The following is an 18613-nucleotide window of genomic DNA, read 5'->3' as shown; positions in this document are numbered from 1 at the left end:
CAAAGTTACTAAAACTTTCAGAAAAGAACAACATCATTTTACCACGACACCATTTCAGACGGCGACTAATGAAAACAAACAATCAACAGACGACTCAACAATCGATTTTGAGAGTCGACCAGCTTCAAAATTGAACATGCTACATTTTAACAGACCATCGATATAATAGTATAGACAAATGCAAAAAAAAAATGTATATCGGGAATATTTTTCTACTCCATAATTACAAAGTTAAAATGATAAGCAGAGCCATCGGTAATTAAGCCGGCGTCAACTGATTATGGGCAATATACGCCATTGGATTAAATAGATCACAAAACCATATCCAAAAGAATCCAATTATTTGCTGTTCGAGCAAGTAATAAAAAATTGCATACTACATTTATTACTCCTCTAACAACTGAATAGTGAAGAAACCACAACCCAATACATGAGCGGAGAGATAAGATCCGTTATCCTTGTTTTAGCTGATATATCTCAACTTTGTTATTCTAATAAAATGTTCCTTACTTAATGTCTTAAAAAGTAAACTGCAATCTTTTTGTAATAATAACAATTAAATGTTAAGTATTAATCATACATAGTAAACCAAAACACACAACAATATAAAAACTGTGAAGTGGAAAACAAGAGGAGGCCTCATGTACGGTAATTTCAAGCTAAGTACATAAGTTTTTTAATGCCTTGTATCACTGAATGCTTGAATAATAGTTCTTACGTAACGCAATATAATATTTTAATAATTGTTTTTATCATAGGCTAATCAATAATAACAATAAATATTTGTGCTTATCAAACATTTTTGTCTCTGTTTTCCACATCACTCAATTGAAACAAGATGAAGATCGCTCTTTGGACCTTTTCTCAAACAGCACTCACTCACAAGTAATCTAATAGACTTGTAATGTGGAGACTGCATCTTGTTAGTGTAGGTTTAGGTATCAATTAGTTAATATTTACCCTTCGACCATATCAGTTCCAATGATATACTCCCACAAGTGGCCCATTACCGGCGCATCAGCCCTGAAGTGAAGAAAAAGTAAACAAACTGCCACCAAACTGCAAATAACTTAAGCGTACAACTAAAAATCTGCTGTCCGAGCGGAACATTTATTTTGAGTAGTATCTCAGGGATTATAAACTCAGAAGAAATTGACTGTTTAAGCTTTATACTGCCTTTACCAGTAATATAAAATGTGCAACATTTCAGATGAAATACAACTTTGGCTAAATGTTCAGCTCGAGACAAACTGAAAAACTTTGAACTGAAAAAAAGAAGAGAGGGAAAGGAGAGAGAGAGAGAGTGATAGAGTGACTGAGAGACAAGTTACCCCATGTTGACGGTTTCATCAGACACTACGTACTCCCAGAAGTGGGACATGAACGGCTGCATCTGCCCTGAAACCAGCACCAGATCATTCCGGGTCAACGAGGATTAGGAGGGTAAGGAGAGGTAGGGGTAGATAGGCCACGAGTCAGAGGTTAGGATATTGTGACATTTACTGTGTCCAACTTCTACAAGAAACATAGCAACGATTACAGTCAGAATGCATTTTTGTAATATAAATACTAATTTGGATTTCAATGACTTTATTCATTGTTTATTTTTTCTCAGGTAACTATCAGGAGGATTTAATATTGTGTTTATTCTTCATTGATTTCTTGAAAACAGTCAGGTTCAAAAACTAAATTGGTTTCATTCATTAATTGCCGTACAAATGGAAATTTAAAAAAATAATAGAATAAAATTTAAATTATACTGGTTAATTTTCATAATATAGTAATTTCTAGAAGTGTACATAAACAAATCATTCAGCAAGATAATGAATGACCTTGGCATACATCTAGCTCATTATCTTGGTGAGTGTCTGTGTTTTACTACTCATATCAACAGATTATTACTGAGTTTATAGTTCATAGCCAGTTTAAATGTTCTTGTTGATTATCTCCGACAGACCACGTTGGTATCCCTGATTACTACTAGTATGACATGATAAGAAAACAATATTCAGAAATAATCGCTATTATTATATCAGGTATGTAACTGATGCTGTTGCATTTCTTGAAGTTATGTCAATAAAGAATTTGAATTAAATCATATTAAAAAGCCTTATTTTTATCTATTATAGTTCCTACTATTAAAAAATAATAAAATAGTTAATCAATTCGCCTTTCCTATAACAGGGTAATTTATTGACAAGAGAAAATATATAGTCAAGGAATACATAATTCTTTTAATTATGAAATTAATTTTTCATTTTCGAGTATACTAAAAGTGTTAACCCTAATGTTATTAAAACCTTTTTATTGTTTTATGAAAAATTAAATTATGTTTATAATACAGGTCAAATAGCTTGAGAACGACTCTGAATATAACAAATGTTTCAGTTATGATCAACAATTTTTCTGTATTCTTTGAAAAGAACAGCGTATAGTAATGTAACTCTCAAGTACAAGATCGACACACATCAGGGTTAAGAAAGTTTACTATTAAAAAATAAATGCTCACTTTGGTAACCATTGGATTGTGGGAGTGAAACTTTAAAAAAAATATGAAAACGTAGAATACATGCTAGTATATACATTTAATCTTATTTACTTACACATATAATGAATGGGACATGTACATTTACATAGTTATACAAAAATATTGTCATTTATGTTACATTATTCTAGGTAATTCATTTCTGTCCATGTTTTAGCCTGTAATACATACTTTTTTCTTGGTATGTTTAACCTTTATCACTGTTTTGATTGTTTACTCACCACGAATGTTCAGCGTTGAACCCAATCTGAAAGAGTAAATTAGGTATTAAAGCATCATAAATAATAAAAGTCAAAAGAAGTTATACATAGAAATGGAACCAAATTTCATTAATGAGGCTCCTACTTTTGTTCTATTGTTTATCATGCATTTGAAATTTTGATAAATAAATTTAACATTTCTTCATTGATTGAAAACACACGATATGTGATTTACAATGACTACAGAACACAAATTTCTATCAGACACTTACAGAAAAATTGTAAATATCTGTATTGATGAAAACATACATAGAATAGTTCCCAAAATAATTACGGAAATATTATGTATAGAATACGAAACAGTTCTACAGAAGATAAACTTTACTAGTAAATGAAAGACGACTCACCCTGCCATTGGTGCCTATACAGAGGGTGAATGACTTGTCGAACCACCTGTCATAACCCTTTCCATGGAGCAAGATTCTGCCATAGTTGTCCAGCTTTCCAGTGTCTTTCTGAAATTGTTTGTTTTCACACTTCAGATTTACATATACAAGGACGTATTCATAAATATCGCAATTTTTATTTTTCAAAATTTATTTATATCTTTTATAGAAGCCAAACAGAAACAAATTTAATGCAATAATTACAATTAAAAATTAGATGGTTTGGAAAGTGAGTTCAGTTTTATTATAAAGAAATGCCAACACAATGAGGAAACTTTACTTTTACTACTTAAAACTTACATGCTTGAGATACAACTATGAGCTAATTTTGTACACTGATATACACTATTTACTACAGTTACAGCGGAAAAAATGCCAATCTCCTGAATGTTAGAGATGTAGCCTCGAAAAGTGTTTTATAAATATAAATAACATAATATGAATAAACCTTTAACACTTTTAAACTTTTATTTTTCTTACGATGTACATTTCGAAATCAGTGATTTCATCTTCAGGTACAAAATAAATACAACAAATTTAGCCACCAAGGTAGTAAAGAACACATGACAAATTGGTTTTAATTATTTATTTTTATAATTAACTTAACCTTATTTTGTACCTGAAGATGAAATCACTGATTTCGAAATGTACATCGTAAGAAAAATAAAAGTTTAAAAGTGTTAAAGGTTTATTCATATTATGTTATTTAAATCTCCTGAACATTAGACAGTCAGTTTTGGAACTGTCTTCCAAACCAATCCTTAATAAAATGTGATGTAGTTTCAACTCTTTCTGATATCGATAAAATTTATAAACTTATATTAACCGATTTCATCTTATACGAGATCTGTTATATAAGTATCCAGACTCCCTTTGTAGGCAAATTATTACAAGTTAACCGCCTCAGAGTTGGTTAGATAAAGATAGAGTTGGACAGAGTTGGATAGATAGAGATAAAGACCCCACCAGACATTCTCTGTGCTCTACCCAGTCAATTAGTCACAGCGCTCTGTTACGATGTTATTACATGTTCTTGCTTGCATTTCACTATGACTAAAGTATTGAGCAGAGTTTGAAAATCCTTGCCCATTCTGTTTCAGAAGATCACCTTCGTGATACTTTTGTGTAGCTTTTGAAGTTAAGTCTATGGGTGATACTTAGATAAATAGTGGTTTAGACTATTCAAGATGGCCATATATGAGTGGAGAGTAACCCGCGATCTGGCAGTCCTGCAACAGTCACCAATGGCAAAACTTATCATTGGGTGAACCACATAACATATGAAGCAGAGCACCGCGACTCACTGACTGGGTGAACCACATAACATATGAAGCAGAGCACCGCGACTCACTGACTGGGTGAACCACATAACTTATGAAACAGAGCACCGCGACTCACTGACTGGGTGAACCACATAACATATGAAGCAGAGCACCGCGACTCACTGACTGGGTGAACCACATAACATATGAAGCAGAGCACCGCGACTCACTGACTGGGTGAACCACATAACTTATGAAGCGGAGCACCGCGACTCACTGACTGGGTGAACCACATAACTTATGAAGCGGAGCACCGCGACTCACTGACTGGGTGAACCACATAACATATGAAACAGAGCACCGCAACTCACTGACTGGGTGAACCCATAACTTATGAAGCAAAGCACCGCGACTCACTGACTGGGTGAAGCCATAACTTATGAAGCAGAGCACCGTGACTCACTGACTGGGTGAACCCATAACTTATGAAACAGAGCACCGCGACTCACTGACTGGGTGAACCCATAACTTATGAAGCAGAGCACCGCGACTCACTGACTGGGTGAACCCATAACTTATGAAGCAGGGCACCGCGACTCACTGACTGGGTGAACCACATAACTTATGAAACAGAGCACCGCGACTCACTGACTGGGTGAACCCATAACTTATGAAGCAGAGCACCGCGACTCACTGACTGGGTGAAGCCATAACTTATGAAGCAGAGCACCGTGACTCACTGACTGGGTGAACCCATAACTTATGAAGCAGAGCACCGCGACTCACTGACTGGGTGAACCCATAACTTATGAAGCAGAGCACCGCGACTCACTGACTGGGTGAACCCATAACTTATGACGCAGAGCACCGCGACTCACTGACTGGATGAACCACATAACTTATGAAACAGAGCACCGCGACTCACTGACTGGGTGAACCCATAACTTATGAAGCAGAGCACCGCGACTCACTGACTGGGTGAAGCCATAACTTATGAAGCAGAGCACCGTGACTCACTGACTGGGTGAACCCATAACTTATGAAACAGAGCACCGCGACTCACTGACTGGGTGAAGCCATAACTTATGAAGCAGAGCACCGCGACTCACTGACTGGGTGAACCCATAACTTATGAAGCAGAGCACTGCGACTCACTGACTGGGTGAACCCATAACTTATGAAGCAGAGCACCGCGACTCACTGACTGGGTGAACCCATAACTTATAAAGCAGAGCACCGCGACTCACTGACTGGGTGAACCCATAACATATGAAGCACCAGTGGTCGTAAACACACTGGTGGTCTCAGAAGGGTCCCCTCTCCATCCATTTCACCGATCAGAGATAGTCGGTCATGTAATAATCGGTCAGCAAAGGGAAGTTGTATACTTTTCTAACATACATAAATACTGATGATAAACAAAATTAAATTATTGAAAACTCCAACTTAATTAAATTATATGTATTCCTAATAATTGAAAAGTAACAACTACAACAAATATAGTTTGTGCATTTTAATTTCTAATGAAAATAAGTTACTTTCAAATGCAATTTGATATAATTACAAACTAACCTCATCAAACTCATATGGAACATCATCCAGGGTAACAACAAAAGCAGATTTCTCTATGGCATCCAGGCTAGTCCTGTTTGTGCCCTTGAAGAAAAATTCTGTTCTTGCATTAGCCCAAGCAGTTCGTTCTCCAGCTGTTAAAGATGCCAGCTTCTCTTCTCCAACAGCTGGTGTACTTGTGTCTTGTAGGATGTGGTTCATCTGTCTAAAAACATATTTGAAACTTGTATTATTTCTTTCCTTATATTGAAATAATAATTATGTCCAGAATTTTTTTGGAAAATTTAGAAGGAATTGGAGAAGGATATAAAGGTAGTCTTGAGTATTCTAATTATTATTCCCAACCGTTTATGCCACGATTTAATAAAGTTATCTAATATGGTATTATATCATAAAAAAGTACAAATGATTTTCATAACACTTTAGCTGAAAATAATGTGCATTAGAATCTTGCAACCTGTGACAATGGGACTTGATTGTTGGTAAAGATCAAAATATTTTATTTTTTATCTTGCTATATGGGACAGAGCTGATATAATGAAAATACCAGAAATGTACACACTATAATAAGCATAAAAAACTCTGTTATAGTGAATTCCCCGATATAACAATATTTTTTTAATCCCCTTAAAATGAATGTTATTAGAATGCACCTAAACTTTCACTGCGCCTTGGTTCTGGATCAATTATTAAGCAAATGCAAAACCATATCACCGCTTTTAAGTTAATTATGTCAGTTCCAGAGCCTGTCAGTTTAACTGATGTCAATTAGTGAGGTCCAACTAAAATATTATTAAGCAAAGGAAGTATTCTGTTTTCATGTTATAACATTATTCAATGTACTTCAAAGCTAATTAATTAAATACAATTCGCTTGTTAAAAATAAAAATACCTAATGGTATAAACATTAAAATGTTACAATTATTGGTCTATTGCAGGAATCTAAGAAGATATAATTAAAAAATCTTATTGTAGCCTATACTTACATTCCAAATTGCAGTGTAATTGTTTTTTAATAAGTTGAAATGAGTAATGGAAGTAAAGTATTGGTAAAATTATATGGCTTACATTTCAATTTCACTTGGCAGAAGGATCCGATTTTTGTAATAAATAGGCACCTTGAAGTATCTCCCTTTGTGGTAGACGACAATGTGCTTGGAGTCATTGTAGTGGACTATCTTGTCCGTCTCCACCCCTGGGACCCTCGTGGTGTTGAACACTCTCTCGTACTGCCAAGAGCACAGCGGCACCAGGCCTTGGATCAATATCTGTAACATAACGGTTTGACAACTTAATGATTCAACCTCTCCCAATTATTTTTAACAAATTTTAATAAGACACAAATATGCTAGTCAACCCAGCTACACATAATTTGTTGATAGGCTAAAACAATTTCCTTTAAATACACAAAATATCTCACAAATTTTGCATACTTAAATGAAATGACGACTAGTTCAGTAACACTAAAGTACCTACTGGTTCTAGTTCTTGCCGTTCGATGAGTCGACGGTACAGGAGAGCTGTGTGGATTATGGTGGCAGCGCGTGCTGCCTGGTTTGTGGTAGGGTGCATCAAAATGGCATCGATTCCGTAGAAGTTGGAATTTACCATGAGAGGTGATCTGCCTCTCAAGTAGACGTATTCCTCCCACCAATCCGACACGTAATTGCTTGACCACCTGCGTAGATAATATTTTGATATGAACAATGTAAAATACAAACAAAGAATGTGTTCTATCTGTTATACACAAAATAAGAGCCTTACCATGACTTGAGAACCAAGTAACGCTGCAGTTTCACAGCAATTCCATTTTTAAACTCGTTCGCAAGTTTTTCCATCCTCCCATACTGTGTGTCATCTAACAGTGGTCTGACACTGCGGAGATACTGAAACATTTCAATTTTTGTGTAAATATAACACAGTGATATCTAACTGACACATGTTCTAGATTCCTCACTAGTATTCATCATGGCTTATCAAATTGTTAAAATACAATTTTTATGTGTATTTAAATATTTGTAAAATCATTTATATCGATCAATTTTTTTGACTTCCAAAAATGAATTTGTATAGAATAATGCTGTATCATATTCACTTCCAAGTGGGACTTATAGGTCTCAGCCAAGTTTACCACACTCCAGTGTTAGACCATCTGCATCATTACAGGGGCGCCCATATCAGCCAATATGAATGAAACACTTGTTTCATACCATTTACGGCAATTCAGCGTACCATCTGAAATATCCTGGAACTCTGGCATTAAAGTCCAGTGAGCATGTACTTTATATGTAAATAAAGAAAATCTCCATTTAGTGGCTTTATTCCAAATAAAGTAACACATACTGTAACTTAGAATACTAATATTGAATACAGTCAACAACTGTAATACAGAAATGCCTATTGCATGGTCTAAGTCGTAGTAGAACTTTGAAACTGAGTCAGAGATAGCACAGGTACAAATCCTGTCTATGATCAACTAAAAGTAGGCCTCTAAATAATAGGCCAAAATCAAGCACATGTAATCCGTTTATAACATTGCAAATTATGTTTTAGTAAAAGACAATGATGTTACAAAAATAAGGAACAGTTTATCATTTTAGTGTCTACCATTTCCTTGCAAAGAGTAAATATTTTCAAATTTATAAGAGCATCGGTCTTATTTTTCGTACAAAATTTGTAAAATTCTCAATACAAATATTAAAGATCCATCCAGAGTTAGTCTACATATGGATATTTAACAGAACGTTACCCTCTCCATAGTGTCATCTACAGACGGAAGGGGCAACCTGGGTAGAGAACCCTGGTAGCTGTAGAGCAAGGGCTTGCTGGCACCAGACATCACCTTGACACACATCAACCAAAACTTGGTCTGCCACGAGATGGTGCGTCCTCGTCCTCTCTCTCTTCGTACATCCAACCTGTAATCATACATCACAGCACTGTCACACTGAAAACTTCCAACATGCTGGCACCAGACACCACTTTGACACATATCAACCAAAACTTGGTCTGCCACGAGATGGTGCGTCCTCGTCCTCTCTCTTCGTACATCCAACCTGTAATCATACATCACAGTACTGTCACACTGAAAACTTCCAACATGCTGGCACCAGACACCACTTTGACACATATCAACCAAAACTTGGTCTGCCACGAGATGGTGCGTCCTCGTCCTCTCTCTTCGTACATCCAACCTGTAATCATACATCACAGTACTGTCACACTGAAACTTCCAACATGCTGGCACCAGACACCACTTTGACACATATCAACCAAAACTTGGTCTGCCACGAGATGGTGCGTCCTCGTCCTCTCTCTCTTCGTACATCCAACCTGTAATCATACATTACAGTACTGTCACACTCAACACTTCCAACATGCTGGCACCAGATATCACTTTGACACACATCAACCAAAACTTGGTCTGCCACGAGATGGTGCGTCCTCGTCCTCTCTCTTCGTACATCCAACCTGTAATCATACATCACAGTACTGTCACACTGAAAACTTCCAACATGCTGGCACCAGACACCACTTTGACACATATCAACCAAAACTTGGTCTGCCACGAGATGGTGCGTCCTCGTCCTCTCTCTCTTCGTACATCCAACCTGTAATCATACATCACAGTACTGTCACACTGAAACTTCCAACATGCTGGCACCAGACACCACTTTGACACATATCAACCAAAACTTGGTCTGCCACGAGATGGTGCGTCCTCGTCCTCTCTCTTCGTACATCCAACCTGTAATCATACATTACAGTACTGTCACACTCAACACTTCCAACATGCTGGCACCAGATATCACTTTGACACACATCAACCAAAACTTGGTCTGCCACGAGATGGTGCGTCCTCGTCCTCTCTCTTCGTACATCCAACCTGTAATCATACATCACAGTACTGTCACACTGAAAACTTCCAACATGCTGGCACCAGACACCACTTTGACACATATCAACCAAAACTTGGTCTGCCACGAGATGGTGCGTAGTCCTCTCTCTTATTAATTAATTAAAGCTGTGGAATTAGTGGTTTCTAATGTTTTAAATGGCTTTGACAATAAAATGGTTTGTTCAGCTAGATTGATAGATTTTTTAAAGCTTTTAATATTGTATTCCACATAAATTACACTAAATAAATACAAGATTACAGTGTAAAAGGTGTGGAATTGAAGATCTTCTCTTCATATCTCAATGGTAGAAAACAAATGGTTGTACAAGGTAGAGACAAATTGGATCTTAAAAATGTTACAATAGAGGTACCACAAGGTTCAGTGTTAGGGCCTTTTCTGTTTGTGGTGGCTGTGAACGACTTTGCACGCAATATACCATGTTATTCTGTACTATATGCTGATGACAACACCCTAGTAAGTAGCAATAAAAAAATAGACCAGTTATTGTTAAATTGTAGGAGGCTGCTATGTGATGCAAATAAATGGTTCAGATCTAACTCTCTTGTAAACAGTGATAAAGCAGAGAACATATGTTTCTCTCTGGATAAGAATAACTATGATGATTTAAATTTAACCCGGTAAAACTTTTAGGAGTATATTTAGATAGTAAGCTAAGCTTGGATTTACATGTGTAAATGATGTGTAAAAAACTGGCAAGAGTTACCTATTTACTTAGAAAATTAAGATTCTGTGTTAGCATGGATATGCTCATGACAGCCTATTATGCCTTCTTTCATTCACTTTTAATGCATGGAATTTTATTAGGGGGAAATAGTAGCGCTGCTCAAAAAGCTTTTGTATGGAAAAAAAAGGCGTAAAGAGTTATTAAAGGTTTACCTGACAGAACTTTTTGCAAGCTTATTGACTGGTTTTTAATAGGTTATATCCTTCATCACACTGGTCACATGATAAAAGAGTTATTCCTCTTCTAATTACACATTTTAAATTATGTACAACTTGAGCTGACCTAGGATTATAGACTGGTTTTTAATAGGTTATATCCTTCATCACACTGGTCACATGATAAAAGAGTTATTCCTCTTCTAATTACACATTTTAAATTATGTACAACTTGAGCTGACCTAGGATTATAGACTGGTTTTTAATAGGTTATATCCTTCATCACACTGGTCACATGATAAAAGAGTTATTCCTCTTCTAATTACACATTTTAAATTATGTACAACTTGAGCTGACCTAGGATTATAGACTGGTTTTTAATAGGTTATATCCTTCATCACACTGGTCACATGATAAAAGAGTTATTCCTCTTCTAATTACACATTTTAAATTATGTACAACTTGAGCTGACCTAGGATTATAGACTGGCTTTTAATAGGTTATATCCTTCATCACACTGGTCACATGATAAAAGAGTTATTCCTCTTCTAATTACACATTTTAAATTATGTACAACTTGAGCTGACCTAGGATTATAGACTGGTTTTTAATAGGTTATATCCTTCATCACACTGGTCACATGATAAAAGAGTTATTCCTCTTCTAATTACACATTTTAAATTATGTACAACTTGAGCTGACCTAGGATTATAGACTGGCTTTTAATAGGTTATATCCTTCATCACACTGGTCACATGATAAAAGAGTTATTCCTCTTCTAATTACACATTTTAAATTATGTACAACTTGAGCTGACCTAGGATTATAGACTGGTTTTTAATAGGTTATATCCTTCATCACACTGGTCACATGATAAAAGAGTTATTCCTCTTCTAATTACACATTTTAAATTATGTACAACTTGAGCTGACCTAGGATTATAGACTGGCTTTTAATAGGTTATATCCTCCTTCACACTGACCACATAAGAAAGTAGTTTTTTTGTCCCATATTGATTATTCGAAGTTATACTTTTTACAAGTTAACCTGTATAAAAATGAATATGCTGTTTTTCTACCTTTTACACACACACAATCCTTAATTAATTCCTTAATTAAGCTACTAGGGAGTTTCTCCTTTTATTTCTTTCTCCATGGGTCCTCTTCTAAAGTAATTTGTTTCATGTGCAACCAAAACTATGCCTAAGCATAAAGTTGTAAAACTATTTAGATGTGTGTTACAGAACATTCTAAAAACAATTTGACAAACAAAAATATGTCAGTTACCAAATTAAATATTAGACTAATGTTAATTTTTCAAAAGATTGCATCAATTTTCGGGATTTCATCAATTAACAAAAATGAAAGAAAGAATAAAACTTAAACACGATATATAATGACCAGATTTTAATATAAAGAATGTTTATGATATTTTCTGAAAAAAAAAAACATACTTATATAGAACATTTTGCCTAGTGCTGAATCTCTTTTGATAGCTGCAACCATGTCATTTGTCAGGAAATTATACCATAACCAGTACGAATGACCTTGGCCTTGTCAACTTCTGGCCTTCTTGTATTCTGACCTTCTTATATTTCATATTTTTCCCTTCCTCTTTCTTCTTACAGTTTGTAATCTGATTGAAATTCAAATACAATTTCAGAAAACATGAAAAAAAATGTAATAAATTATTGTGGGGATGTTTTCTAGCCTGCTTCCACTGTCACTATCAGTCAACTATGCGGTCATTACCATTTTTTTATTTTTACCAGCATGATTTGAAAACTATAATACAGTAATAATTTACTGCCAAAAATAATAAGAACACTTGCACTAAACACTTACACTCTAACAACTAGGATTATAGGCCTTCAAGTTTAAGTGTGGCCTTCAATGAATACTGATGAATTTAAATAACTGCCAAAGGCCATTTCTGATTATTATTATCCTGTTTCACTCTTAATTTAGACTATTTACCTCTCAAAAACTAAATGAAAAGCATTGCTGGTGGTTTGCATTGTATTGTGACAGTGAAATATTTTAGTCGGTTATAAAACTCACCTTTGTACATGAGCAGTAACTTAAGTGTGTACCTAAACACGTATATGACAAACAGCCAGAAGAGAAGTGACTGGATGAAGCAGGTAATAATCTGGTAGTTCATATTGTTTCTGAAACAATTTATACATTAGTTAAACATACATCTATCTTCATTTAAACCATTAATACATTAGTTAAACATTTTCATTAGTATAAGAATATTATGTACAATATCATCTAAAAATGTTTCCAAATTTATGACAAAAAGATTAAAATGGGGACAAACTATTTTTTAATTACCACAAATTTTGAGATAGACTGTCAGATCAATGGAATATAATTTTTACAACAAATGTATGTATCCACAATTAGGGTAAACATTTCTGAGCCATTTCAATAAGTTTTTCCAAAATAAACTTTCACCAAATATGTGTTTTACATATTTATATCATCCTCATAGCTGTGAAATTTACAATGATATATAATAATTTAATCTCTCCTCATTGTTTTGACTGAAAGTGAAGTTAAAATATTAGATGAAACAAACATGTTGACCATACATGTTCCATAAAAAAATTACCTCAGAACAGATTATTCAACAATTATTCAAGAAAAACCTTACCTTATGCACAATATATTTTACCTTCATACATTTTGCTTCTCATTTGGAATTAGCATATGTGGAGCAACCAAGGGAAAGTTTGGGGAGAATATTAATTTTGCATAGATGAATTCAAGAATTACATTGAATTTAGATTATTCTGATTACTCTGCATCTGTCAGATATCATTTTAAGGTACAAAGAATAATGACTGTTAATACATTTTATAGTCAATCATTCTTACCAGAATTCAACACTTCTGGGGAACTTCCACAATTATCATACCCAAGACAGGGAGAATATTGCAATTGCTCTTGATAATTTAGAATTCTTTAAGAAGAAACATACCTACCAGGGAAATACATTTTTGTACTAAATTGCCGGACTGTATACAAATTAAAAGGGAAACAAAACATTTTAAAAATTGCCTAATTGAACATCCATTGTATACCATTGATGAGTTTTTAGCACATGATAATGTAAAACATATGTATTTAGATTGTTAAATACGACTTAAAATTGTATAACAGTTTTAAGTGAGGACTTACTTATTAAGATAATCATGTTATGTTACCTATGACATATACCTATGTAATGTCCTATTCTTTCTTAAAAACAGACATTTAATAAAGAACTTGACACCATTCTTATACATAATGTACTTTAATGAATAAAAATTGTATCAATTCTATAATTGTCTATTTTAAGAAAATACATTTAAAGAAGTTTTAACAACATTGGAGTATCTTGAAATGGTTCTATCAGTATTTTAAATTGTTAAATAAAATTAGCTTGATGGACTTACTCGGGTAATATTGAAAGAATAAAATCGAAAAAAGGAAGTTTTATTCCAGCAAAGTGCAGGCTGGTGATGAGTGCCACTGTTGCCCACAAACTTTGTAGTGGAGCAGGAAAAACTCCATTTTTTATGTTATTCTGAAACAAACAAACAACCATACACACTAAAATATACAATATCTTTAATAATTATGCTCACAGAATGTAGGTAAACTAACAATTAATTTAAAACAATCTTTTCATTACTGTTTTAAAACTTTACTTCTATTAATGTCTTAGAAAGAATTATTGATAGTGTTGACTATATGAACCAATTTCTTTCATTTATCAGCAGGCAAATTCAATGATTTTTTAAGATTAGATTGTAACGGAACGGTTACACAAATTCCTTTGAACCAATTTTTTTTTAATTCTCACGAATAAAACATAGTGTTAAAATTGTTTTAATTACATAAATGAAATACTTAGAAAACGATATTACAGTATATCAAATGTGCCATGCAATGGCTATATTAATTCTTAGAGGGCCTAAGTAATACTAAAATAATACCGTAAGTTGTTTGAACATTCTGTGTGACATACCCGGAATTGCAGATGAAATTTCCAAAGAAAGCCAGAACGTAAAACACTGCTCTTAAACAATTTGTGTTTACTTATAAAGAAATACATAATTTAAAAAATTAATCAGCTATAAAAAAAATTCACAAATAATTGTAACTGCAGTTTTGGTCAGTTTGTTTCCTAACAGTACCTTGCGGCAGACTATGATCCACTTTCTGATAAAATTAACATGTAAATTCATTCAATGACCTTTGCTTCCATATCCTGTGCTGCTTGATGCTTGTTGCTCATTAGGCCTCATTGATTCTAATTTAATACCTTATGAGTGGCCTAGTTTTCAAAAATAGCTGCAGCACTTTTCTAGTTCATATTAATTGTGCATTCAATGACCTTTGCTTCCATATCCTGTGCTGCTTGATGCTTGTTGCTCATTAGGCCTCATTGATTCTAATTTAATACCTTATGAGTGGCCTAGTTTTCAAAAATAGCTGCAGCACTTTTCTAGTTCATATTAATTGTGCATTCAATGACCTTTGCTTCCATATCCTGTGCTGCTTGATGCTTGTTGCTCATTAGGCCTCATTGATTCTAATTTAATACCTTATGAGTGGCCTAGTTTTCAAAAATAGCTGCAGCACTTTTCTAGTTCATATTAATTGTGCATTCACTTGAAGTCGCCAATGTTCAAGTCCAAACAATAAATATTTCTGTTAATAACTTTTTAATTTTACTCTAAAATTTAATTTCAATTACCAATCATAAGTTTAGAAAACTGCAGCTAGTGCTGGAAAAGTATAATCACAAAATACTACTGTCTGCAAAATGGAGTTTTAGGTAGATTTTGAATACAAAATTAGCCTATTGATAGCAGGCCGTATGGTAACACTTAAGGAAAATTTCTATATAACTTCACCAGAGCCCAAGACACCCCAGTTCAAAATTGTTTTCTACGTTAAGTTCGTTAGCCAGTTTTGTTTGCAATTCGTTTAAATATAGCAGCTTTAAAACTGAAAACAATTCATAGCTCTGTCTTTAAGGATCTGGAGAAAAACAATGTGTTCTGGAATGCTAATAAGATGAACTAAAATTTTGTCAAAAGTAATATTAGGTATCTTTAACGGTTTTTGAGATATTGATTACATGGAAATCCCATAAGAACTTTGGTATCACTATTAACTCGTGATAGGAATACTTAATCAAGTTGAAACTCAGTACAAAAATTGACCGGCTAAGCTCATTGGCCACTGTGGTACACAATTTTGTTTCAATAAGATGGCTGTTTAAGCTTCGAAAAAAAAACTGACAACTCCGTTATTTATGGACTTACAGAAAATAAACAGTGTTCTGGAATGCTTGCACGTTTTACTAACATTTTCGTTATAAACTTTATTTGTACCTCTAATAGTTTTCAATATACTGAATAACATGTAAATCTCATGATAATAAATTAACAATATTTTATCTGTAACATAAACTACCTACTTCTTCTGACTGAGCCGGACGGACTTTTATATTGTTTTCATAATTTTCAGTAAAATTCTGATGCTCTAAAAAATTTGCTTGAATTAAATTAGAATGCCTTTATAGGTGAATATTTCATAACACACGGCTTGGCAGGAGGAAAGTCTATTGAGCAACAGCCAAAGAAAGATTAGCTTTGGATTATCAAATCGAACAGCTGTTTATAAATGTCAAAAGCTATTAAGAATCAGAGATTTTGACATTATGCTTAAACTATAAGAATCTAGTATCTATCTATTCTAGATCTACTCCCATCTAGAATACACGGTCTGAGTGCTCAACTATGATTTCTTTTCACATACGTCAACAATTTACAATACAATGAAACAAGTGTTTTATAAAGTATTTCCATTTGAAAGTAAATGAACATGCTATGCTAGAATGGTGAACTAAACGATTACCTCAACAAAATCAACCCCTTGTTTAAAAATAATATCCAGTGGTGTGATGGGGGCACGGTGGTGGGACATGGTGGATATCACGGGCCCAGTTGAATATCTTTTCTGGGGTCCACCAAAGCTGAGTATGAGTACGCTCTGATTACATGGTGTATACCACAATAAATACATAAAAACCCAAGTTGTTTACACACCACCTCTAAGAAAAGAAGTCATTTGTTTTATTGAAACCAGTTTAATTTATATTAAATTAGTTATTCAAATACTGCAACAATAAACCTAAATATAACTAATCGTGACTTTTTTATTTATGGATTGAGTAGTCTATCTTTCATAATGACTTGAGCTAATTTTATTTGTTTGTTATTTGATGTATGAAGAACTTTATTATACCCTTTACAAAATGAGAAGTATGACTTGTATAACCATATAACAGTAGGCCTTTATTGGTGAAGTACAACCAAAGTAAACACCCAACATTTGGTTGTCAGACACAGCTCATCTTGAAGCAGCGGTTGATATCAACTCTACCAGAAGATTTGTCCTAGACTTGGAATGAACCATGGTTTCATGTGGAGAGTTCTTAATAAACATACATTTCATCCATACCATATTTCAATTCACCAAGATATATCAAGATGAATTTTTCGCTGGGGACCAGAAATATAAAATAAGCTTGCAGAAGATCGTAATTTTCATCAAAGTATCTAAGATGCAAGGACCTTACAAGTCATAGCCAATTATTAACCCTTAATATGCAGTACTGGTGTATTCAGAAACCTCACTGGATGATGGATGTCAACCATCAGAATGTACAAGACATTAAATACTTGATGTGATATTTACAATGGACAAGTAATAGACCCCACTATATTCCGATGGTAACTTAGATGGTAACTTAAATGGACCAACTTTCAACTAGTTCTGACAAACTGGTCTAAACCTCTTAGTTGCATTGGATATTCTTAATAGCCTCAAGGTTTATTATTTTCAGCTAGATAGAACCCCTGTGTGATACACATCTTCAACAATTCTCTTATACAATGAATGCTATGCTAAACATGTAACAAACTAACAATTACAATCTTGTATTGCGTGTGATAAGAAATACTACTCCCTATTGTAAACAAAGATTTTTTCATATAAAAAAGTAAATACGATATGAAAGTCAAGCTAGAGCAGTAAATATTTTACATAATTTATAATTTGTTGTCTAATTGTGTAAACAGAGTTTACCTGAAGATAAACTAATGAACTTTATTTTTTGACAAGGAAATTAGTAAAAAGATAAGTGTTACATACATTTAAACGAAACTTATTACGAAATAAAAAGGAGGGAGTTAAATAAAAAATATATAAAAACCAAATGTCAGTCATTAACACCAATTAGTAGTATTTCAATGATGCAGATAATAAATCCAATAATAAGGTTATCGTTGGTGGTGAACCGTAGTAGAACCGATTTCAACTGACCTTGAACCTGGCAAGTCTCTTCTTCCACGACCGAACTCCCGAGGCCCAGACCAAGTGTAGAACCTCGCGATCTACGTTCACGTCCCAGCCCTCGTGAGTAATCGAGAAGGAGAACGCAACAGCTGAGTGTGCTTCAGCCATGGTTGATTACTCAATATCCTGGAAAGTGATTTGCTAATAAGTACAAATTGTATACAAATCTCCAAAAAATACTCATTAAATATCAAAATACGTAATGGTAAAAATAAATCATTAAAAGTTATACAATCGCTTATCTATATAACATTTAAAAATAGTTACAGAGAATTGTTCTTAAGAAGTAGGACAGAAAAATGTAATCAGACCACACTTCAGTAAATTATTTTTATTTAAAAATTTTATATAAACATTTTTACAAA

The 18613-nt window shown here is 34.0% G+C and overlaps 1 protein-coding gene across 1 annotated transcript; it reads right to left on the bottom strand.

Annotated features, from left to right (window-relative positions):
• Positions 1-1048: 1048 nt before the first annotated feature.
• Positions 1049-18393, bottom strand: LOC124356953 (carnitine O-palmitoyltransferase 1, muscle isoform). The gene is given in 13 exon segments (XM_046808289.1): positions 1049-1381; positions 1383-1398; positions 2767-2792; positions 3153-3260; positions 6026-6230; positions 7094-7293; positions 7502-7703; positions 7790-7911; positions 8775-8867; positions 9838-9911; positions 12885-12994; positions 14270-14400; positions 18216-18393. Coding segments are annotated over 13 exon segments (1482 nt in total). The 5' UTR covers positions 18357-18393; the 3' UTR covers positions 1049-1327.
• Between the last annotated feature and the right edge of the window lie 220 nt (positions 18394-18613).

Source organism: Homalodisca vitripennis, chromosome 1, assembly GCF_021130785.1.
Source record: "Homalodisca vitripennis isolate AUS2020 chromosome 1, UT_GWSS_2.1, whole genome shotgun sequence".
NCBI classification, from domain to species: Eukaryota; Metazoa; Arthropoda; class Insecta; order Hemiptera; family Cicadellidae; genus Homalodisca; species Homalodisca vitripennis.
Note: the sequence above shows the minus strand (reverse complement) of the source record. Positions and strands in the feature narration are given on the sequence as shown.